General features: G+C 39.1%; 1 protein-coding gene across 1 annotated transcript in view; it reads left to right on the top strand.

Moving 5' to 3' along the window:
• Window positions 1-826: 826 nt before the first annotated feature.
• LOC134355331 (cation channel sperm-associated protein 2-like) overlaps window positions 827-24,480 on the top strand; it is a gene marked incomplete at its 5' end in the record, with an annotated part of 36,053 nt that continues 12,399 nt past the window's right edge. The window contains 7 exons of the mRNA XM_063065093.1: window positions 827-977; window positions 7,871-8,044; window positions 10,186-10,254; window positions 11,246-11,418; window positions 16,288-16,449; window positions 18,797-18,921; window positions 20,996-21,174. Of these exons, the coding sequence (XP_062921163.1) occupies window positions 827-977; window positions 7,871-8,044; window positions 10,186-10,254; window positions 11,246-11,418; window positions 16,288-16,449; window positions 18,797-18,921; window positions 20,996-21,174 (1,033 nt within the window). The remainder of the gene's footprint in view (window positions 978-7,870; window positions 8,045-10,185; window positions 10,255-11,245; window positions 11,419-16,287; window positions 16,450-18,796; window positions 18,922-20,995; window positions 21,175-24,480) is intronic.

Genomic DNA, 24,480 nt, shown 5'->3' with positions numbered 1-24,480 from the left:
CAGAGCCATCTCGATAATCAGTTCCTAAGATTCACCCTGTCTTCCCTGATTAAATTTCTTCTGATCACCGGCCTGAATGGCCGACCCTTTATTATGAGACAGCGACCATTACTTCCGGGCAATCCAGCCAGGTGAAACATTCGCGTCACTTCTAACCCATCAAGGGATATACGAAGAGTGTTAATGAAATCCAGTTAGCTATGGATCAGTGTCAAAATTGTGAGCTTTAATCACTGAATTGGGTACAGATGTTCAGGATGACGGCCAAACAATCACCATATTTGCTTTGCACTGTCGGAAATGCCATTTTTTGAATGTGAAACTGAAGCTCTTTCAAACGGAAGAGGAAAAAAATTATTTTGAAGAACAGGGAAGTTACACGGAACAATACTGACAAGAATAAAGTGCAATCCTACAATAAATGGGTAAATCACATAGGGTACAATTACATTTCCATTTCTCAGAGTTTGCATTGTGCAAGTTGGATGCCACTCTGTCTATATTACTTCATTAACATAGAGTAGTTCACTGATAATGATGTATTTTGGAACTTTTGAAATAGACAGGCAAATTAGTCTTTCTTGTTAAGGAAAGGCAGAGAGGGTTTTCTGGAATTCCAGAGCTTAGGAATAGTGCCACTCTCAGCACATCAGCCAGTGGTGGAATAACTCAAATTGATAATCTGCATATGTTCAGCATTGGAAAAGTAAGTCATCCTTACAGTCTGTAGATCTAGAGATGGTTGTCGTTTGAACATTTTCAGAACGAATGAATATTTTTCCCTCTGTTGAATAGATTCTGAAAAATGGATGAATCAAATTCTATTTTGGAAAGTAAAGAAGTTTCCCAACTATATTCAAAGGCCAACCCTCGGGCAGAAGCTATCCGGTCAAGGCTCATTCAGGATTTCAATTTGTTGGATCATTTTCAAGGATTAATCATCAATGATCCAAAATATAATATGAATGACATCAAAGGTATTTTTATGAAACATTAAATTTACAAAATTGGGTTGGGTTGTTCAAATAATAATGAAAGAAAAAATCTAATTCAAAGTCATTATTCAGAGTTGAGTTTACTATGATATCCATAAGTACATGTATGAAAAACTGACTTGCAGCAGCTTTACAGGAACATAGCGTCATCTAAGAGGCATTTACAGAGAAATCACAAATTTAACAGAAATTATTACCAATTTTTACAAGAAAGAATAAAATTAAAACAAAAAAGTAAAGTCCATTTTTGTGCAAAGTGATCAAAGCTGTTATGGTGACACTTAAAAGGTAAGCAGTGAACAAAGCAGAGTAAAATTGGAAAATTAATTTAAAGGATGTTGTCTCTTCACCTAGACCAGAGTTTGTGCAGACAAAGTGCAATATATGTATGTTTACATGTGCAGTGGGAGCATTATGTTATGTAATATTGGTAAATGAAAGAGAAAGGCTCTATTTTTCTGATCTTTGATCATTTGAAATTGGAAACAGTGTACATATTATTTTAAACATAATATCTTGTGCGAATTGACTCCTACGTTTAGTGAGTTGAGCTTATCCAAGGTTTTTCACACAGTATCTTTAAGACAGTCTTGAATAGAATAATGTCCACATGTACTATCATTTATATACAATGAGTTAATTCATTTTGCAAATTTGATATTCTTCCTTGAAAATGAAATCATTTTACTGATTAATGAAACTGCACGGCTTTGGTCCAAAGATAAAATAGAATATCTGTTTTGGCAGAGAAGAGACAACATTTTTGAAAATCTTCAAGAAAATGAAGCTACATTAGTATCATATAAACTACCAAGAAAAATTTTGATATTCGATTGATTACAGAGCAAAATTTGAATGATGAATAAACTCTTCTCAGGCTTCTAGCCAGGTTAAAGTACTGATTTTAACCAGCATTTCAATGACAAACTCTGTCATCTTCATGAGGGACAATGCCTAAGTACGTCTAGTCCAGTGGTATATATACCCCCATCGTCCATCCCTCCTGATTGATTAGTCGTCATCCAATCAGGTTTCTGCTGTCCCACCCTGTTTACAATCGAATTCCAGTTCTTATAGAGCGAGACCTTTGTCTTGGTTAAAATTCTTTTTCTCTAGTTTTATTTCAATGGCTTCCTTCACCAGTCAGTCCCAAAAGATATTGGCATGGCACAGTAGTTTTGTGCCATCAAAGTCAAATCTATAGCCATTGCAGATGCTATGTTCTGCTACTGCCAATTTCTCTGATGCGGGTTTCCACTATGCGTCCTATCCTGGCAGATATACACTGCTCTGCATTCACAGAGAATCCTGTAAATGCCAGCCAACCGGAGGCCCAGGTCATCTTTGACCATGGGATCGCTATTGCTAATTTCTACATGGAGGACTTTGAGGAGAGGGCTCTGAGTTCATCGCCCTTATACCCCAAATGCTTCTTCAGATACGTCAATGACACCTTCGTAGTGTGGCCTCATGGGCTCCAGGCACTCCAGTAGTTCCATGACCATCTGAACAGCATACATCCAAGCATTCAATTTATGATGAAGATGGGGAAGAATGGTTGCCTCCCATTCCTGGACATTCTAATATGATGGAAACCGGATATCACCTTGGGCATGGTGTCTATCGGAAACCCACTTTCACGGGCTTATACTTCAATAATAACAGCCACCATCATGCCTCCCGACATAGAGCAGTTTTTTCTACATTGATTAACCGTGCGAAATCTATTTTGGACCTAGAGAGTTTCCACAAGGAAATAAAATGATTATGCTTAACGTTCCTACAGAATGGCTACAAGGTGAAGGGAATCAATCGAGCCCTTAAAAGGGCTGGTGGAAAAACCAGGAGCCTATCACTACCCCCTATATTTTCACTGTCTAGAAACATAGAAACATAGAAAATAGGTGCAGGAGTAGGCCATTCGGCCCTTCGAGCCTGCACCGCCATTTATTATGATCATGGCTGATCATCCAACTCAGAACCCCGCCCCAGCCTTCCCTCCATACCCCCTGATCCCCGTAGCCACAAGGGCCATATCTAACTCCCTCTTAAATATAGCCAATGAACTGGCCTCAACTGTTTCCTGTGGCAGAGAATTCCACAGATTCACCACTCTCTGTGTAAAGAAGTTTCTCTTAATCTCGGTCCTAAAAGGCTTCTCCTTTATCCTCAAACTGTGACCCCTTGTTCTGGACTTCCCCAACATCGGGAACAATCTTCCTGCATCTAGCCTGTCCAATCCCTTTAGGATTTTATACGTTTCAATCAGATCCCCCCTCAATCTTCTAAATTCCAACGAGTACAAGCCCAGTTCATCCAGTCTTTCTTCATATGAAAGTCCTGCCATCCCAGGAATCAATCTGGTGAACCTTCTTTGTACTCCCTCTATGGCAAGGATGTCTTTCCTCAAATTAGGGGACCAAAACTGCACACAATACTCCAGGTGTGGTCTCACCAAGGCCTTGTACAACTGCAGTAGTACCTCCCTGCTCCTGTACTCGAATCCTCTCGCTATAAATGCCAGCATACCATTCGCCTTTTTCACTGCCTGCTGTACCTGCATGCCCACTTTCAATGACTGGTGTATAATGACACCCAGGTCTCGATGCACCTCCCCTTTTCCTAATCAGCCACCATTCAGATAATAATCTGTTTTCCTATTTTTGCCACCAAAGTGGATAACTTCACATTTATCCACATTAAATTGCATCTGCCATGAATTTGCCCACTCACCCAACCTATCCAAGTCACTCTGCATCCTCTTAGCATCCTCCTCACAGCTAACACTGCCACCCAGCTTCGTGTCATCCGCAAGCTTGGAGATGCTGCATTTAATTCCCTCATCCAAGTCATTAATATATATTGTAAACAACTGGGGTCCCAGCACTGAGCCTTGCGGTACCCCACTAGTCACCGCCTGCCATTCTGAAAAGGTCCCGTTTATTCGCACTCTTTGCTTCCTGTCTGCTAACAAATTCTCTATCCACATCAATACCTTACCCCCAATACCATGTGCTTTAAGTTTGCACACTCATCTCCTGTGTGGGACCTTGTCAAAAGCCTTTTGAAAATCCAAATATACCACATCCACTGGTTCTCCCCTATCCACTCTACTAGTTACATCCTCAAAAAATTCCATGAGATTCGTCAGACATGATTTTCCTTTCACAAATCCATGCTGACTTTGTCCGATGATTTCACCGCTTTCCAAATGTGCTGTTATCACATCTTTGATAACTGACTCCAGCAGTTTCCCCACCACCGACGTTAGGCTAACCAGTCTATGATTTCCCGGTTTCTCTCTCCCTCCTTTTTTAAAAAGTGGGGTTACATTAGCCACCCTCCAATCCTCAAGAACTAGTCCAGAATCTAACGAGTTTTGAAAAATTATCACTAATGCATCCACTATTTCTTGGGCTACTTCCTTAAGCACTCTAGGATGCAGACCATCTGGCCCTGGGGATTTATCTGCCTTCAATCCCTTCAATTTACCTAACACCACTTCCCTACTAACATGTATTTCGCTCAGTTCCTCCATCTCACTGGACCCTCTGTCCCCTACTATTTCTGGAAGATTATTTATGTCCTCTTTAGTGAAGACAGAACCAAAGTAATTATTCAATTGGTCTGCCATGTCCTTGCTCCCCATAATCAATTCACCTGTCTGTAGGGGACCTACATTTGTCTTTACCAGTCTTTTCCTTTTTACATATCTATAAAAGGTTTCTAGAAGGATCGCCAGGATCCTGAAGAAATACCGGATTAATACCATCCACAAACCCATAAGAAAGTTCAAGTCACAGCTTATGTGGGTCAAAGATGACCTGGGAATCAGGACGGCTGTTATTTACAGAATTCCCTGTGAATATGGAGCAGTGATTTCGGCCAGACGGGATGCACAGTGGAAACCCGCATCAAGGAGCATAGGAGGTGTATCCATTTGGGTTACCCGAAAAAATTGGCAATAGCAGAACATTGCATTCGCAATAGCCATGGGATTGACTTTGATGGCACAAAACTCTTGTGCTGTGCCAATGGCTTTTGGGACTGCCTGGTGAAGGAAGCCATTGAAATAAAAGTAGAGAAAAAGAAGTTTAACAAAATTAGAGCAAAAGAAATTTTACTCCAAGGAAAAACTGGAATTTGATTGTAAACAAGGTGGGACAATGGAAACCTGATTGGATGAGGACTAACTAATCAGGAGGGACGGACGACAGGGTTATATTATATATACCAGACTAGACATGCCTAAGCATCAACCCTGATGAAGATAGAAGAGTTTGTCATTGAAATGTCGACTAAAATCAATACTGTACTTGTACCTGCCTGGAAGCCCGAGAAGACTATTTGTCACATACTCTGGGAGAGCACTAGATCAGTTTTCAGAATTTGAATGGTTTATGGTGAGAATCTCAATTCCAAAACAAACTATTAGCTAAAAAAATGCTGAAAATATTTTTTAAAAATTTTAAATATTCCATTTTAAATAAATGGAACTGTTGGTTCCATTTCTAGATATATTCATTTCATGCTACTGCCTAGTGCAACTTAAAAGGTAAAACATGTGGTATAATCTATGCAATTGCTGGAAGATATGATTTAATAACATTTTCACTGATCTTGGACAAGGATTGGTAAATCTCTTATAATTTTCAGAAATATTCAAGCTTCATTAGAAAGATACACATTATAAATATTTAAAATAATGTATGTGACCAAAATAAAAACTAAAGTTCTTAAAAATCTTCACAACCAATTCAATACATTCATGCAATTGAAAATAATTCTTAAATGCAAAATAATGTTATTACTGTATATCTGAAATAAAACCAGAAACTGCAAGAAATATTCAGAAAGTCAGGCAACATTAAAGTTAACATTTCAAATTGATTATTTTTCATCATAACTAAGAAGTGCTAGAAAATAAGTATGTTAAAGTTGAGCAGTAGGGGAGGAGTGACTGAAATAAAGGAAATATCCATGATAGGGTGAAGACCAAGGGAAATTGGATAAACAGGTGGTGTCAATGTTACCCGAGAGGTTGTAGTTAAGGCTTGCTAATTACATCTGTTTTGACTAAATGGATTGTAAATGAAAAAGATAAACTATTCAAAGTTCAAAGTAAAATTTATTACCGGAGTACATACATGTCACCACATACAACTATTGCATTCTTTTTACTGTGGGCATACTCAGAGAATCTATAGAACAGTAACTGTAAACAGGATCAATGAACAACAAACAGTGCAAATGCAAATATCAATAAACAGCAATAACTAACGAGTATGAAATAACCAGATAAAGAGTCCTTAAAGTGAGACCATCGGTTGTGGGAACGCCAGAAAAAGAATGAGTGTAGTTAGCCGATTTTGTTCAAGAGCCTGATGGTTGAGGGGTAGTAACTGTTCTTGAACCTGTGTAGGGAGTCCTGAGGCTCCTGTACCCTCTACCTGAAGGCAGCAGCGAGAAGAGAGCGTGGCCTGAGTGGTGAGGATCTTTGATGATGGATGCTGCTTTGCTATGGCAGCGTTTCATGTCAATGTTCTCAATGGTTGGAAGGGTTTTCCCTGAGATGTACTAGGCTAAATCCATTACCTTTTGTCAGATTTCTCACTCAAAGGCACTGATGTTCCCAAACCAGGCCTCAATGCAGCCAGTCAGCACACCTTCTACCACACATCTACAGAAATTCGCCAAGGTTTTTGATGACATGCCGAATCTCTGAAGATTCCTGAGGAAGTCGAGGCACTGTTGTGTTACCTTCGCAATTATATTTATATGATACGTCTAGGACAGGTCCTCTGAGATGGTAACAACCAGGAATTTAAAGTTACTGACCCTCTCCAGCTCTGATCCTCCGATGATTACTGGCTCATGAACCTCATGCCTCTCCTGAAGTCTACAATCAGTTCCTTGACCTTATCGACATTCAATGAGAGGTTGTTGTTATTACACCACTCAGTCTAATTTTCAATCTCCCTCCTGAATGCTGATTCATCACCGCCTTTGATACAGCCCACAACAGTGGTGTCATCTGCAAACTTGTATATGGTGTTGGAGCTGGAACAGAATGTAGAGTGGAATAACAGGGTGTGTAGCAAACTCAACATACTGGTCGCTGGAAAACCAAAATTAAAAAATGCTAGAAATATTCAGATGGTCGGGCGACATTTTAGCTAGGAAATTTTAATTAGGTATACTTATTTTATTTCCTTAGGTGCCTTCAATTTAATTGAAGTGATTAAGAAAACATCTAGTCTGAGTAGCCTGAGCAACAAACATAAAATACTGGAGGAACTCAATAGGTCAGGCAGCATCTAGGGAGGAATTTGCCAGTTGACAACAGGACCCAAAATGTTGGCTGTTTATTTCCCTCCAAAGATGTTGCCTGGCCTGCTAAGTTCCTACAGCATTTTGTGTGTGTTGTTCAAGTTTTCCTGCATCTGCAGGATCTCATATGTCTTGGATCTGGTCTAACCATACCTTTGGGACTTACACAATGACCAAATCCCACATTTCAGACAGTTGTGTGAGGAAATAATGGAAGATACTACTGACATTTCCCATCAAAACCTTTATATATGCATTTGGTAAACTGATTGTAAATCAACAAGTATTCTGCTGCAGGGATCTCCGTGGGTCGAACAGCAACTATGGGGGTGGGTGGGGGAAGAAAATGCATGGAAACTGCAAAATGGAGACCTGGTGCAGAGAGCATGACAGAGCAGTTCATTTAGAATCCTGCTAGTGATTTTAAGTTTGTCTTTATAACTAGCAATTGTTCAGATTAAAATTATAGAAGGCATGTAACCAGTGTAGAAAGTAATGTATTTGATGAAAAAAGTCTTTAATAATGGGTTTTTGTTATTTAAAAGATCCAAAGATGTTGACCAAGTTGATGATTGAAGATCCACTGCAATTGGTGCGTTTTGATTTTAATCCAGTTCGAAATGTCAATATCTCCTCAAATCACAGAGTGAGAAATTGTCTTCAGTATCGCTACATCAAATATCCACCACTCAATATGTGGGCAGCATGGATCTTAGAAAGTATCCTTTATCAAATCGATGACATATTGAATTAAAATTCTTTCAAAAAAAATTGGAAAGTAATACTTTCTCACATGATCTATGCAGTAGGTCCAGGGAATTGAGGGCCTACCTCCTCATCTAACTGAAACACTGAAGGTCCACTGAGAGGGAAGAGACAAACTTAAATGTTTTGTTTAAGAGATAATCTCAGACTTTGAAGTCTCAAAATGCATCTCCCTAATGTTCATGTGCTGGGAGTAGATCCTGAAGTCACAGTCTTTGGAGATTAGAACTCTGCTAGGGCTAGCAGTATTATTGGTGTATTTTGAGGCACAGGTCTTGTCAACAATTGTGGAAGTGGGTGAAGGAATGGTAGATGCAATCTAATATTGGCAAGTGAAGTCTTGCATCACATGCAAAATGCTGGAGGAACTCAGCAGGCCGGGCAGCATCTATGGAGAAGAGTAAACAGTCGACATTTTGGGCTGAATCCTTCATCAGGACCAGCATCTGCAAACTTTCTCGTCTTTGTGAAGTCTTGCATTTTGGCACTTTAAACCAGGGCAGGACCTACACAGTAAGCAGTAAGGAGAATGTAGTAGAACAGAGGTGTCTAGGGGTACAGATAGGTAGTTCCCACAAGGTGGTGAAGGAGGGTTTTGGCATGCCTGCCTGTATCAGTCAATGTGTAGAAGCTGGAATACCATGTTGCAACAGTGCAAGACATTGGTGAGGCCAGACTTGGAGTATTGTGAGCAGTTCTGGTGCCCACCTATAAGAAAGATGTCACTAAGCTGGAAGAATGCAGAATAGATAAATATCAGGACTGGAGGGCTTGAGTTATACAGTAATGAATTTTTTTTTTAGTTCTGGAGTGTAGAAAGCTGAGTATGATCTTACAGGGGTATATAAATTCATGTGGGGTGTAGAAAATGTGGATGGTCAGTCTTCTACCTAGGGCAGGAATCTAAAAAGGGGATCTAGATTTAAGGTGAAAGGGGTAAGATTTGAAAGGGACCTGAGGAGAAAATTTTTCACACGGAGGGTGCTGGGTCTATGGAACGAGTTGCCAGCAGAAACTGTAGAAGTGGGTAAAAATACAATGTACAGAAATTTTGACAGATCCGTGAATGGGAAAAGTCTCCAGGGATGTGGACTCAACACAACAAATAAAACCAGCTGATGAAGGTACCTTGGCCTTCACAGACCAATTGGACAGAGGCTCTGCTTCCGTACTGTCCAATTTTAACACTCCCTGACTGTACAGAGCACAACCAGAAAACTTAGAATACATCTAGTATTTAGAGGAGAGAAGATTAGAGAAGAGGAACATAACTTAGAAAATAGTCTTTTCAACAAATCCTGAAACAGAGCATACAACACAATGAAACACTTGGTTGTCCATCTAAGTACAAGCCTAGCCACCAGTCAGTGAACAGTTGGAATTATGTGCATGCTTACACTTCGATAATGCATGAAACTTATCTTTGATATGCTGTCAGTTTACATGGTAAAGTGAGGTGGCTAAAAAAAAGCTCAACAATAATTATTTTATCTAGGTAAACTTTTATGAAAATTTATTTTCTTTCTAATTAATACATCTATTCCCCTTGCTTTCCCTGTCCAAACTTAATGGAAATAAGACCAATGCTTTATGTACTCCTATCCTCCTGCATCCCATCCAAATGTGACCGCATTTCTATGAAACAAATTTTGTATGATGAGCTTCAAAACCACATGCGCAACAGTGAATATTACCTTGCCTGACCCATTAGATCCATTTCCAGTCCTCTTTGCTCCCCTCATAATTCACTCTCTTCCTGGCCTAATCTCCCCATTTTATGATCCAAGACCACCAACATCCCAACAGTGGCCACAAAATATGCAGAATGTTTTACCTTCTAGATTACGTGCACCAAAGAATATTCCTACAGGGGACCTTTGAATGCTTGCTTGGGAAAAAAAAATCTTCGAATGAGATTGAAAAAACTACCACTGAATGATGAATTGCTAGTGTTAATTCAACTACTCAATGATAAGATAGTCAGGTATTAATATGTCAACACCATTATGTAGGTATTTCCATAAATTTTGAAACTTTGGATAATTCATTGTTTGCGGCCAATACTGTGTATATTTTCCTGATCACATTCAAATAGGTTCATTTTTCAGAAATCTTATTTTGTACCTCATTATCATCAATACTATTGTATTTGGCGTGTTAGTAGGTAAGGCAAACAATTTTTCCTGCCTCTGTTGTTTCCTAAGAATACGCAACACAAATAATAAAACAGTTCACCAACCCATTAGTGTATAGATATAATTACTATACTATCTAAATGGCAATATATACAAAACTAGAGCAATCGACTTAATTTGAAATTCATTCCATATATAGAGGAGCCATGGCATACATTCATAGTATATACTATAGCTAAAGTCCCAGCACTGAAGTTCATGCTAACAGTCTTAAAGACTAGACGAGTAAATTTTTTATAATGTAGCTACAATCATTCATTACGGCGTGAAAATGGCAAAAAAAGTCAGTTCATCACTGTTCTGAAAGCTCTCCTCACAAACTGGCTTTGTATGGCATGCTACCAAGAATTTCTGCTCATACTCTGGGAATTCTATTTCTCCTCATGCTATCTTGAGGATTATTAAATATTTAAAATTTAAAATAATTAAAAATAGCTAATTTTATGCAACTTCAGGCCATACCAGTTTGATGTTTTATTTATCACTGGTCACAAAGGCGCCGAGAACTGTGGAGGTTTAAAAATACCAGCTTAGAAGCATATTCCATAACTCTAGATCATGGGCTTTGCTATTGATTGCATGGTGGGTGGTGCAGTGTTGCCTCTTTTGCTGGAGCAAGTCAGGAGAGGGTTGATGCTTTTGCTGCTACTTATGGTAGGAGGGAAGGGGGCTTTTGGGTTCTAACCTTTTCTGTTGTTCATTTTTTGCGTTTTTTTTTTCTTTGTTTCGTGGCTGTCTGTGAAGAGTAAGGATTTCAGGTTGTAAACTGTATATATTCTCTGATATTAAATTAAACCATTGAATGCATGATGGAGATAAATTCATGAAACATTTTATAAACACACTGAGTATCTGTATATTGAAATAAATAAAAATAATGATAACATTTTTGAATTAGGTATATATTGTGTGCTTTGACTAAGTTACAATCACAAAGGTATGTTTGTGATACTTCCTCAGATGTTGCTCACAAACCTGGAAAGAAGTTCTCTGTCCTAACGACCATATTGTCAGTCGTCGACTGGTGCATCCTCTCAGTACTGATGAGTGAAATTATACTCAGGTGGCTTCAAGATTTTGTAAAATTTTGGAGAATCGGTTGGAACATCTTTGACCTGACAGTTCTAATTATTGTAAGAAAAGCAAGTTATAACATTTCTGGTCTTTACCATAATTATTTATGTTGCCTTCCTACTTAACTTAAATAGAGGTTTAATTTTTTAGGGATACCTGTGGTATCCTTGGCTAATAAATTGCTAATGTGTATCTTTTCAGTCTTAGTGCGTTGGTGTTATGATTTCTTAGACAGTGTCAGTGCCTCCTACACTTTCTGTTCTAATTACAGTATATGCAATATTATCATTCCATCTCCAGAGACTCTGATATACACAGATGGATATGTACAAGTACTTGTACAGATGGAAAGAGAGACAGAGAGAGAGAGAGAGCAAGAGAGAAAGAATAGGAAAATCTCAAAATCATTTCTCTCTGAATGAAAACTCATTAACCTGAAAATTTAACTTTCTTTCTTGTTCAGAGATAATGCTGCCCAACTGCTGAATGTTTTCCAGTGTTGACATAATAATAAGAATAACAACAATAATTAAAAAATATGTACTTTATTGATCCCAAGTGGGAAATCATTCATTCAGATAAACATATCTGACAAAGGGTCTCAGCCCGAAACGTTAACTGTACCTCTTCCTATAGATGCTGCCTGGCCCGCTGCATTCACCAGCAATTTTTATGTGTGATATCTGCAGGACTTTGCTTTTCACAATAGTGACCGTAGTTGCCAGGTCTCTCTGTTGTTCCCTCTTTTTGAATTAGTTCACTATTTAGATGCCCCTGCATAATTATTATTGGCTGTTTAACAATCTTGGACCCAGTCACCTTCAACATCTTCAGGCAAAGCAAACAAAATGCTGGAGGAACTCAGCAGGCCAAGCAGCATCTATGGAAAAAGCTACAGTCGATGTTTCGGGCCAAGACCCTTCAGCAGGACTGAGGACAAAAAAAGATGAGGAGTGGATTTTAAAGGTGAGGATGAGGAGGGGAGAGAGAAACACAAGGTGACAGGTAAATCCAAGAGGGGGAGGGATGAAGTAAAGAGCTGGGAAGTTGATTGGTGAAAGAGATACAGGGCTGAAGAAGGGGGAGTCTGATAGGAGAGGACAGGAAGAAAGAAAAAGGGGGAGAAGCAGCAGAGGGAGGCAATGGGCAGGCAAGGAGATAAATGTGGCCTCATAGCGACCGTAGAAGAGGCCATGGATTGACATATCAAAATGAGATGTGGAATTAAAATGGGTGGCCACTGGGAGACCCTGTTTCTTCTGGCAGACAGAGCATAGGTACTCAGCGAAGTGTTCTCCCAGTCTATGTCAGGTCTCACTGATATACAGGAGGCCCAGCAGGAGCACTGGACACAGTATGTGACCCCAACAGACTCACAGGTTAAGTGTCGCCTCACCTGCAGGTACCGTTTGGGGCCCTGAATGGTAGTGAAGGAGTAGGTGTAGGGGCAGGTGTAGCACTTGTTCCGCCTGCAAGGATAAGTTTTAACTCTGCATTTTAATTTTGCATAGAACTTCCATCTCATTTAAGCAAAGTCGTTAATTTTGTTTAGGTTTTCTACATTTGCAAAAGTTATGTTTCTCAAATCATCTTTCTTAATTATCTGGAAGGTTCAATTTTTCAGAGCCTCTGCTATTTGTGTTCTTACTTCATTCTGTTCTCATCTATATGTTTTTCACATCCTATGAATTTTTTACTATTGTTCAGCCATTTCCTTCTTTGCATTAAGTTCTTTGTTGAGAGCCCTGGTACTGGCACAGTAGTGTAGTGGTTACTTATTAACTTAATCCCGTTTCACCACTGGCATCAAGGGTAGAAATGATGGTCCTTCATCTCTGTCTGTCCATACAGTCACACATAGATGTAGAAGGATTCTTCAATGCTGTTTCTGTAACAATTTTTGTTTATCAGTAGGTTGTTAGCCCCGAGCTGAACCCCCGAACCTGGAGGACTGGTGGACCACTCTTAATCTGGCATCTACCCTTTGACCTATTTGGCATGGTTGACCCTACCAAGAACCAAAGCACAAGGCCCTGACTCCAGCCAACATAGCTCTCCAGGTCACTGAGGCACGCAAGCCTCCAAACCCTATGATAAGGATGTGGTCCTCTTGGAGGAGCGTAGTGGATAGCACAATGCTTTAAAGTACAGGCAATCCGGGTTCATTTCTTGCCTCTGTCTGTAAAGAGTCTGCATATTCTCCCCGTGAACACATAGGTTTCCTCTGGATGCTCTGGTTTCCTCCCACAGTGCAAAGACGTATCAGTTGGTAGGTTAATTGGTCATTATAAATTGTCCCATAATTAGGCTAGGATTAAATTGGGGTGATTACTGGGTGGCGTGCCTCAAAAGGTGTTGTATCTCAATAAATAATAAATAAAATCTACCCCTCCATGGCCTTTGCACCTTCTTTGTCTACCTGCAATGTACTTTCTCTGTAAGTGTAACTCACCACTGTATTCTGCAATGTTATTGCTTTTCCTTTTGATCTGTATGGATGGCATGCTTTTCACTCTATCTCTGCATATGGGACAATAATGAACCAATAATGAACTATTTACCAATTGTTGCTCTCTAATCACACTTTAACATTCATTTTTTCCATATTCATCTCAGTGTATACCTTCTCCAATTACTCTGATGGAATTTCAATGTTTCCTTTGTATTTCAAACATTTTTTATGCATACTTAGTGTCACACTTGACTATTCTGAGTTTATTTGTTCTGTAAAGATAATTTCACCTTTGCTAATGATTAGACCATGGAGAGCATTCTAACTGGCTGCATCTGGATGGGGGAGCTATTGCACAGGATCGAAATAAGCTGCAGAGTGTTGTAAAATTAGTCAGTCCATCATGGGTATTAGCCTCCGTAGTAACCAAGACACCTTCAGGGAGTGATGTCTCAAAAAGGCAGTGTCCATCATAAAGAGCCATCACCCCTCCCACCACCATGCAGGGCATGCCCTCTTCTCATTGCTACCATCAGTAAGGAGGTACAGAAGCCTGACGACGCACACTCAATGATTCAGGACCAGCTTCTTCTTGAACGAACATTAAACCGATGAACTCCACCTCACTACATTTTTATTTCTGTTTTTGCACTACTTATTTAATTTAACTATTTAGTATATCTCTACTATAATTCAGTTTTTTTCTATATTATCATGTTTTGCATTGAACTGCTGCTGCAAAGTTAACAAATTTCACGACATATGCTGGCGATATTAAATCTAATTCTGATGTACAGTATTCCAATTTTCAACTGCCCACAGTGCTTTTGCAATAAAAATAGAAAACGTGCTAAATATTCAGCAGATCAGGTAGTATTTGTGGAGAAGGTATCAGAGAAAGGTGATGATTTTTCATCAGAAAAGTTGAACACCCATTTCTTAGAACTTAGCCCTCATCGAACTGTGCTCATGGTTGTAACTGTGAACCATCACTAAACATTGAAGTAGGTCAGTATCATATACAGCAAAGATCATCATTCTCCATGACAAGCAGGCATTCTCTTGGAGACATTCTCACAGAGTCATAGTTGTAAGAGGACTACAGCACAGAACCAAGCCCTTCGGCCTATCTAGTCCATGCTGAACTATTATTCTGCCTGGTTGCATCAACTTTCACCTGGTAGCAACACCCCTCACATCCCTGTACTTATCCGAACATCCCCTAAATGTTGAAATTGAACCCACCTTCCATACATGCACCACCCCCTGAGTGAAGAAGTTCCCCCTCAAACATTTCACCTCTCACCCTTAACCTATGCCCTCTAGTTTTACCAGGATGATTCGGAGATCCAGTATCACACTCTCCCTGGTTGGAACTTCTTTATATTGATAAAGGAAACTTTCCTGAACACATTTGACATACTCTATCTAATCCAGCCCTTTTACAGTATGGGAGTCGCAATCAATAGTGGAAGGTTAAAATCACTTACTATCACAATCTTATGTTTCTTTCTACAACCTCACTTCTCCTGTTGATTATTGGGTGGTCTATAATACAATCCCATTAATATGGTCATTCCTTTCTCATTCCTCAGCTCCACCCATAAATCTCACTAGATGAGCTCTCCTGTCTGTCCTGACTGAGCACTGTTGTGACATTTTCCCTGTCTAGTAATACCACTCCTCCCCCTTTAATCCCTCTTACTCTGTCATATCTAAATCAAATGGAGCCCGGAACTCTGAGCTGCAATCCTGCCCCTCCTGCAACTTCTGTATTTCTCAAACTACATCAGGTTCTTACGCTCCTCAGAGGAAAGGTAGCAGCATGTGATTCAATGCAATTTTCATGGGTAAAATGACATTATTTACTTTAATATTTTAATATTAGAGTAAACAGTCAGCATTTTGGCTGAGTCCTGATGAAGGGTCTTGGCTTGAAACTTCGAGTGTTCACTCTTTTCCATAGATGCTGCCTGGCCTGCTGAGTTCCTCCAGCATTTTGTGTGTAGGACACCTTGAATGTTCACCTTTGCTGGGACAAAGTAACCATTTTTTATTTTCTCTCCATTTCAGCTAACTTTTAATAAATCAGCCTGAAGAATATACTTTTTATTCAGTTAATATTTGTTTTTATTTTAATGGCAATCCATGGGTTGTAAATGGAATAAAGGTCTATAATCTCCTTGGACACTTGCATGTAAGAAGAAAATAGAATTGGAAAGAATGTGGAATGAGTGGATTTAGGACACTGAGGCCAGATAGATTAATCCCTGTGTGGGTTTGTTGAAAAGAGCAATAAAGATTGGGAAGAGTGGGACTTGGGGGCTTAGAGGCAGGAGCTTTCTGTCTATAAATTATTGTGCAGAATTTGTCATAAGTAGGAATTATTTTAATATAAATTTGCTCATCAGAAGCTACGTAGACTGGAAAAAATTCACCATATGCTCATTATAATCTAACTCTCTTATGTAATCAGTCTATCATTCCAGAGGTGATCAAGACAATTCATTACCAAACCGGCATACAACTTCATTTTTTAAAAGTTTTTCGTACCTTCAGAGCTTTACGATCTTTGAAAAGTATGAGAAAATTTCATCAATTGCGACTACTTTTGTTGGCTGTAACAAAAGCACTAAAGGTAAAATTATATCTATTGCCTCTAGTTTGTTAATATCCATAATGATTCGGAACTGTTTTACTGAAATAAGTTGAATGACTATATAAAATTCTTTTGACAAAGAATCCCAAATAGCTATACAATTCAGCCGAATGTGAATTTGCCAAATAATAACAAAGACTTGGAGATGGTGTCTTGCTCTTTCTATATGCTTGATTGATTTTAAGCTGCTTTATGGTTGTAATCAGCACACACAGACATTGTGCAACCCCTGCAGATATATATACCTGTACATTGCATTTGCCAAAGTGACAATCACTGCTGGGAATTGCAGAGGGAGCTGGTGAAAGGAGTGTGGTCACAGAAATTAGAAACATGTGACCACTCTGCCCTCCAAGGCACATTTCTGACATTGACTGCCGGCGTAGGTGCACTTAAAGATACCAACCTACTTCCCAATAGTCAGTGTGTGAATGACATGGCAGCTACAACCTCTTGATACTGAATACATGCTCTGAGAAACAGCACGATGTTTAATGCAACAAAACGGAAAATACATGAAGTTTTTAGGGATATATATCAACAATATAGTGATATGCTGCAGGTGTTGGAAATTAAGATACATCACATAGTGCAGGAAAAAGGGGTGAAAAGTAATCATTCAATTTAGGCAGTATATGTTAATAATTTGGGAGAGATATTGAGAACTACGTACAGTGAGTTTTGTAGATTGGAGCAATAAAGACTGAGTAGCTAGAGAGGAATATTTTCTTAGTAATGGGAGGTTAGAAGCTGTGGAAAAATAAAGGAATCTGAATGTCCTTATTTAAGCATTTATAAAAATTAATGTAAAGCTATAAATATAATCAGAAAAGCTAATGAAATATTACCTGTTACAAAGGCTTGGATTTAAAGCAGAGTAATAATAGAACATTGTTCAAATATTGTCTGGAGTATTGTGTTCAATCTTGGACAAGGCATTTCAGTATAATTTGATGGTATGGTTGATTCTAGATTGGAACTGATACATCTTGCATAATGTTGACTGATATTCGACTTAGAGGAGTGTTTTTAGCATATTTAAATTGATAAAATGCACTGATGGCATTAGATGTAACAAAACTAGTGAGGGATTCAGGTAGAAAATGCAAATCCCAAAATTTGAGCTAAGCCACTTAAAGAGCAAAATCAGAAATCATTTTTTCATGCAAAATGCTGGAATATCTAAAATATCTTCATCTTAAATGGTCTGAATATACAGTACTGATCAAAAGTTCTAGGCACCCTAGTTTTATTGTATGGTTTCAGATGGTATGGCCTCCTCAAAGCTCTGATCTCAATATCATCGCAGCTCTCTGGGATTACTTGGAGAGTCAGAAGTGAGCAAGACAGTCGAAGTCAGCAGAACGACTGTGGCAAGGTCTCCAGGATGCTTTGAACAACCTACCAGCCGATTTTCTTATAAAACTGCATGACAATGGACCTAAGGGAATTGATGCAGTTTTAAAAGCAAAGGATGGTCCCACCAAATATTGATTTGATTTAGTTTTTTTTACTGCTTACTGCTCTTTACGGTAATTTTTTTGATATTCATAAACTTTTCATTTCATTATTTTTGAAAGCATCTTCACTTTACAGAATTTTTTACACACGCCTTAGGCTTTTGCACAGTACCGTAATTTTGATAGAAATTTTCAAGACTGTGATTGCTGAGACAATAAGGCAGTACTGGGCGATAGTAGTGAATAGCAGCTTGGTAGGTATCAGACGAGATGAGATCCCTGCGGAACCGCTAGAGTAGCATGCTTCTCTTCCCATGTTCTGGCTTGCCCATACAGTATCCACTCCTCTTCACAAGTTCTGAGATTCCTAGTCTTGAGAGGTGATGCTAGGGGGATTTCGTACTCTGGAATCCAATCCTCACCTTGACAGTTCCAACATTTTTGCCTCTCTGTAGAGCATAAGGAAGTTTCATTCACACAGAATCACCAGGATTCTGCCACTGTGCTTTCATAGTCATAGTCATACTTTATTAATCCCGGGGGAAGTTGGTTCAATTGGTTTCTTGGGATAAAGTAATTCTGGGAGCTTTCCATGCCCTGTGCTGTACTTTTGGCTCCTCTATCCTGGAAAGACATGCTCAGATTCAAAGTAATTCAGGATTTTACACCTTTACATATAAAGGCTCCCTGGATTTCTAAGTTGTTCCACAAATATAGTAATTTTAATATTTTAATAATTTTTGGCATTCATACTATAATTTTCCAATTGCTCCTTGTTTCATTTATTTCTAAAATTAAGATAAAACGCTGTACTTTACCTATCTATCTGTACAGAAGACAGACAATTCTATTTTTATCTCTTCTAGGCAATGACTTTCATCTTGCTGTTGGTGTTGATATTTGCCTATGCTTTCGCAGTGGTTGGAGTGTCACTTTTTCGGAGCTACACAGAATCAAGCAATCCTGGGCGTGCTTATAAGACAGCTTTTGTGTAGGTGTATTTTAACAGCTCTCAAAAACTTGAATTTATTTAGCTTTGAAGAAACATGATGCCTTACACGTAACATTTTTCAAAACTTTGGGGAAGTGATTATGGATAAGGTCCTTTTAATTAAATCTCATTAAAGGTTTTATTGAAAGACAAATAGATTGAACCAAAAAAAAAGATTGCACTGCATAAAAAAATGATAAAACTTTAATCACATTGTCAGCACTCCAAGTCATGTACTACATGAATTAATTGTTGTGTTAAGTCTCACACCACTCCATAACCACAACCACAGCAGGTCTCTAAAAAGTGCACTTATGTAACATCCCATACACAGGCACAATTGCGGGCTCTGTATAAAAATAACATCTTTGACTTAATTATCAAAAGTTTCTATTTTGCACTTACGTTTGTTAGAAATGGTTTCAGTCAGTTCAGTGTGATTTTGTTACCGCCATTAAAAACTGGGGACTAGGGAAGATACCTGATACACACCTGGTCTATTAAATTTACTTTATCAACAGATATTCTGATTTCATTTTGTTGTTGTTTTTACCACTAATCATTAGTACTCTCAGTGGAATTCGGAATAAATCCCTTTAATATCTATTATTTAAAAGATAATTGCTACATCACAACGTGTACCCACTACTGGATTAATAAACTCATTCCATTTTTACTTATAATTAATGGAGAAATAAGATAACAGAAATAGGCTTCTTTTGTTGTTTTCAGCCAACGGACTGCATATTCATTTATTTACCACATGTACTTAGAAACGTACAGTGAAATGCATTGTTTTATCAACATCCAATGTAACATAAGGTTGTGTTAGGGGTAACACGCAGAGCGTTGCCACATGTTCCTGCGCCAATATAACATGCCCTCAATGATCAGCAGATCGGTCTGCTCCAAAAGAAATCAATTTTTCTCCAGAGAAGTGAAACTGGAGTAAATATTAGTGCAGACAGACCTCTTCTCCAGCAATAAGATCTCAAGTTAGCCACTTTCTCCAGCAGCTTCCCTTTAAGCATTGGCATACATAGACACTGAGGAGAAATGAAGTAGGAGGAGGCTTTTCCAGTTGTACTATTCAGTAACATCATAGGTGATCTTTAACTTTCTGGAGATACCGTATGAATCTTGCTTCACAAGACCATAAGATTTTTGGAGCAGAATTAGGCCATTGAGTCTGCTCCACCATTTCATCATGGCTAATCCATTTTCCCCCTCAGCTCCAATCTCCTGCCTTCTCCCTGTATCCCTTCAGGCCCTGACTGATGAAGAATCCATCAACCTCAGCCTTAAGTATACCCAACAAATTCCACAGATTCACCACTCTCTGGTTAAAGAAACTCCTCTTCATCTACATTCCAAATGGACGTTCCTCTATTCTGAGGCTGTGTCATCTGGTCTTAGACTCCCCCACCATAAGAAAGATCCTCTCCAAATCTACTCTATTGATTCTTTTCAACATTTGATAGGTTTCAATGAGATCCTTCCTCATTCTTCGCATCCAGTGAGTACAGGCTCAGAGACATCAAACACTCCTCAGATGATAAGCCTTTCAATCCCAGAATCATTTTCGTGAAGCTCCTCTGAACCTAGCAATACACAATATTCTGGATCCTGATTGGCTCCTTCATATCCAGGAAGCTAGTGGGTGGGAATGTCAATGTGTTAATAATGATAGACTACAAATAGCTGTAGCTAATTAGGAATTACTACCAAACATTTGAAAACCCAATATTAATTGCCAAACTTTTTTGGGAATAAAAAATTAATCAATGTCAGTAATTAACTTTTGCTTGCTTCAACAATTAATGAACTGAAAAGCAAGAGAACCATAAATGACATGAATATAGACTATAGAACATTACAGCATGGTACAGGGACTTTGGCCCACAATGTTGTGTCAGCCCTTTTAACCTGTTCCAAGATCAATCAAATATATCTTTCCATTTTCCAATCATTATTCAGTCATCCATGAAGGAAGGAAAACCGGTTCAACAAATGCATACTTTGTTTATATTATGTTGTAGAAGATATTTAATTTACCTATGTTTTGTTTTGCTAGTGATATCCCGCATACATTGCAAACCCTTTTTCAACTATTTACCCTGGACCACTGGCATAGTTTGTTTCTCGACATATTGGAAGTAGATGAAGTTGACAAAGTTGCAGGTAGCATCTACATAATATTCTGGATCCTGATTGGCGCCTTCATATTCAGAAATATAATTGTAGGAATAATGGGTAAGCAAAAGATGCTGTTTTAGAGTTGGCTATCACCATATTAAAAGTAGAGGTGCCAGTTGCCTTATTTTTTACTTATTTACTATGGCTATGAAGAGCAACAATTTGTAAGAGCATTTTGGAAAGCAGTATTTGTTTTGGCTTTCTCTGTGACCAATTGTCCAAACCTTTCATTAAGGAGTACACATCAAAATGTGTGCTCAAAGAGACAGAAAGACCTGCATTTCTATTGCAACTTTCAACACCTCCAACATTCCAATGTGCTTTACTAGCAATCTGAAGAGTAATTATAGGTAACACAGCAGTTAATTTGCACACAGTAGAGTCCTGCAAACAATAATGCAATAATGTCTGGATAATGTTTAAGGCTGTTAATTAAGGGACACTGGGTATAGCTACCCTTCTCTTTGTCCAAATAGTATCATGTGAACTCTTATAGTCACATGATTAAAGTTTGATATTTCAGCTGAAGATAGGTAGCTCATTTAGTAAAACTCACCTTAATAAGTACTGTATTAATTTATCAGCCAAGGATAACTCTGCAATGACTTTTCTTCTGGTCCTTTGAGCTGTGCCACCAGCAATCCTCCAATTTAATCCAGCCTAAACACTGGGCGATTTACAATGACCAATTAACCTACCAATTAGTATGTTTTTGGATTGTGGGAGGAAACCAGAGCACCCGGAGGAAACCCACATGGTCACAGGCAGAACATCCATCAAGCTACAGGCAGTGGCGGGAATTGAACCAGGGTCGCCTGTACTTCAAAGCGTTGTGCTAACCACTGCACCACTGTGCCATGCTAACCTTCTACTGTGAGATGAAAGAGCTACCAACTAACTTAGTTGCTATGACAAAGTCTCATGCAAAGCTCAGTCAAAGTTCCAGCTACCATGAAGCAACTGCTATACTTGAATAAAGAAATGTAAGTTGGAAATGTTCTTTCCTTTAATGAGATGTCATGCAGCTGTAACGATGTAAAAGACCGAGATAGCTAAAATAGGGACAAATAAGGAAAGCTGATGAAAAAACGCCTTTATTCCATTTATAATTGAGCCCGAAATGATTAGTACAGTACAGTTTATCTGTGAACACGATGTCCAGTGGCATATTCACTGGAATGAAGTGCTTTGAGAGGTTGGTCATGATGTATATCAACTCCAGCCTGAGGAGTGACCTGGATCCACTCCAATTTGCCTACAGATCGACAGCAGATGCAATTTCATTGGCCCTTGACTCAGCTCTGGAATACCAGGACAAAGAAGATGCATTCATCAGGATGTTCTTCATTGACTACACCTTGGCATTGAAGTTAATTACTAAGGTCCAGGATGTAGGCCTTGATACCTCCCTGTGCAACTGGATCCTCAATTTCCTTAATGGAAAACCTCAGTCAGTTTAGATTAAGAACAACATCTCTCCCACACGAGAAAAAATCTGCAGATGCTGGAAATCAAAGAAATACACACTAAGTGCTGGAAGTGCTGGAAGAGCATCTATGGGAAAGACCCTTCATCAGTCCCTTCAACATCTCTCCCAGAATCACCATCAGCACAGGTGATCACAGGGCAGCGTGCCTAGCCCCCTGCCCTACTCACTTTATATTTATGACTGTGGGACTAAGTGCTATGGCTCCAATGCCATATTTAAGTTTGCTGAGAACCCCACTGTTGGGGGTCAAATCATTGTGCTGATGAATCACTATTTAGGAGAGAGATTGACGATCTAGTTGAATGATGTCACAACAACAACTTCTCACTCAACGTCAGCAAAACAAATGAGCTGATTATCAGCTACATTGGAAGAACCCAGAGGTCCATGTATCAGTCCTCATGAGAGGACTGGAGATGGAGAGGGTCAGTAACTTTAATTTTTTGGTGTTATCGTATCAGAGGATCTGTCCTGGGACCAGTATTTAAGAAGGCACGAGAGCACCTCTACTTTCTTGGAGTTTGCATACATTCAGCATGTTATCTAAAACCTTGATGAACTTCTATAGCTGCACAGTGGCTGTATCCTAACTGGTTGCATCATGGCCTGGTATGGAAACACTAATGCCCAGGAACAGAAAAGGCAACAGAAAGTGGTGGATACGGCCCAGTCCATTACAGTGAAAGCTCTCCCCAGCAATGAGTACATTTACAATGAGTGTTGCCACAAGAAAGCAACCTCCATCGTCAAGGACCCCCCCCCCCCCGCCCCCCAGACCATCTCTCTTCTTGCTTCTGCCATCGGGCAAAAGACACAGAAGCATTAGGTCCCACACCACCAGGTTTAGGAACAATTATTACCCGACAACCATCAGGCTCCTGAAACAGCATGGATAAATTCACTCATCACAACTCTGATTGGATTCTACAACCTACAGACTCAATTTCAAGGACTCTACAACTTATGGTCTCAGATTTATTTATTTTTTTGATTTGCACAATATGTCTTAATCAGCTTTCTTAATTTTCTGTGCATTACTAATTTAAATTGGAAAGAAGAGGTTCATTCACAATTGTTGATTGGCAGTTGTACTTCAATTGGATTCCATTTAAAGGGCCAGTCACATTTTATAGGAAGTTTCAGAAGGTAGCTTCAGATCTCTAGAGGCTATTTCCATAGTTTAAGAAATGTCTAGAGGATTTACATCAAATAAAGTATATTGTATTGCCAAGTGTAACTGAAGATTTTGATTTAGTATGGCCTTCTAATATGCTATGGGTTCCACTTGCAGCTGTCACGTAGAATTCAGATATAAAATAAATTTTCTGTTAATCTATCGACTGTCCGATATACCGCTGGCATTTAGGGCAGCAGTGAAGGTTCTCCATTTCCGCCAATGTTCAGGGCTTCCTCCATCATGTCAGTAGCTTGGTTTTCACTGCTGTCAGTTATGCAGGTTCTGGGTGCAGACACAAAGATACCATCACACTCAGATGTCGAAGGACTCTTCATTGCTGTTTCCATAACAGTTTTGTTTGACCAGTGAGGGTTGTTGGCCCTGAACCTGGAGGACCGGTGGACCACACTTAGTCTGGCCTCTACCCTTTGACCTGTTTGGCATGGGTGACCCTACCAAGAGTCAAAGCATAAAGCCCTGACTCCAGCTAACATGGGTCATTGAGGCACACAAGCCTCCAAACCACGACAAGGTTGTGGTCCTCTTGGAAGATTTTCTGTTAAGAGTGGCTGTAAATCAGTAGGAAACATAAAGAGCCTACTGATTTTTTTAAAATAACTAGCTGGATATGAGTAATGCTGGAAAGGAAAGTGTTTATTTTTCTTTTTCAATTGCAGAGAGGAAACTATCAATCAAC

The sequence above is a fragment of the Mobula hypostoma genome, chromosome 13, assembly GCF_963921235.1.
Source record: "Mobula hypostoma chromosome 13, sMobHyp1.1, whole genome shotgun sequence".
NCBI classification, from domain to species: Eukaryota; Metazoa; Chordata; class Chondrichthyes; order Myliobatiformes; family Myliobatidae; genus Mobula; species Mobula hypostoma.
Note: the sequence above shows the minus strand (reverse complement) of the source record. Positions and strands in the feature narration are given on the sequence as shown.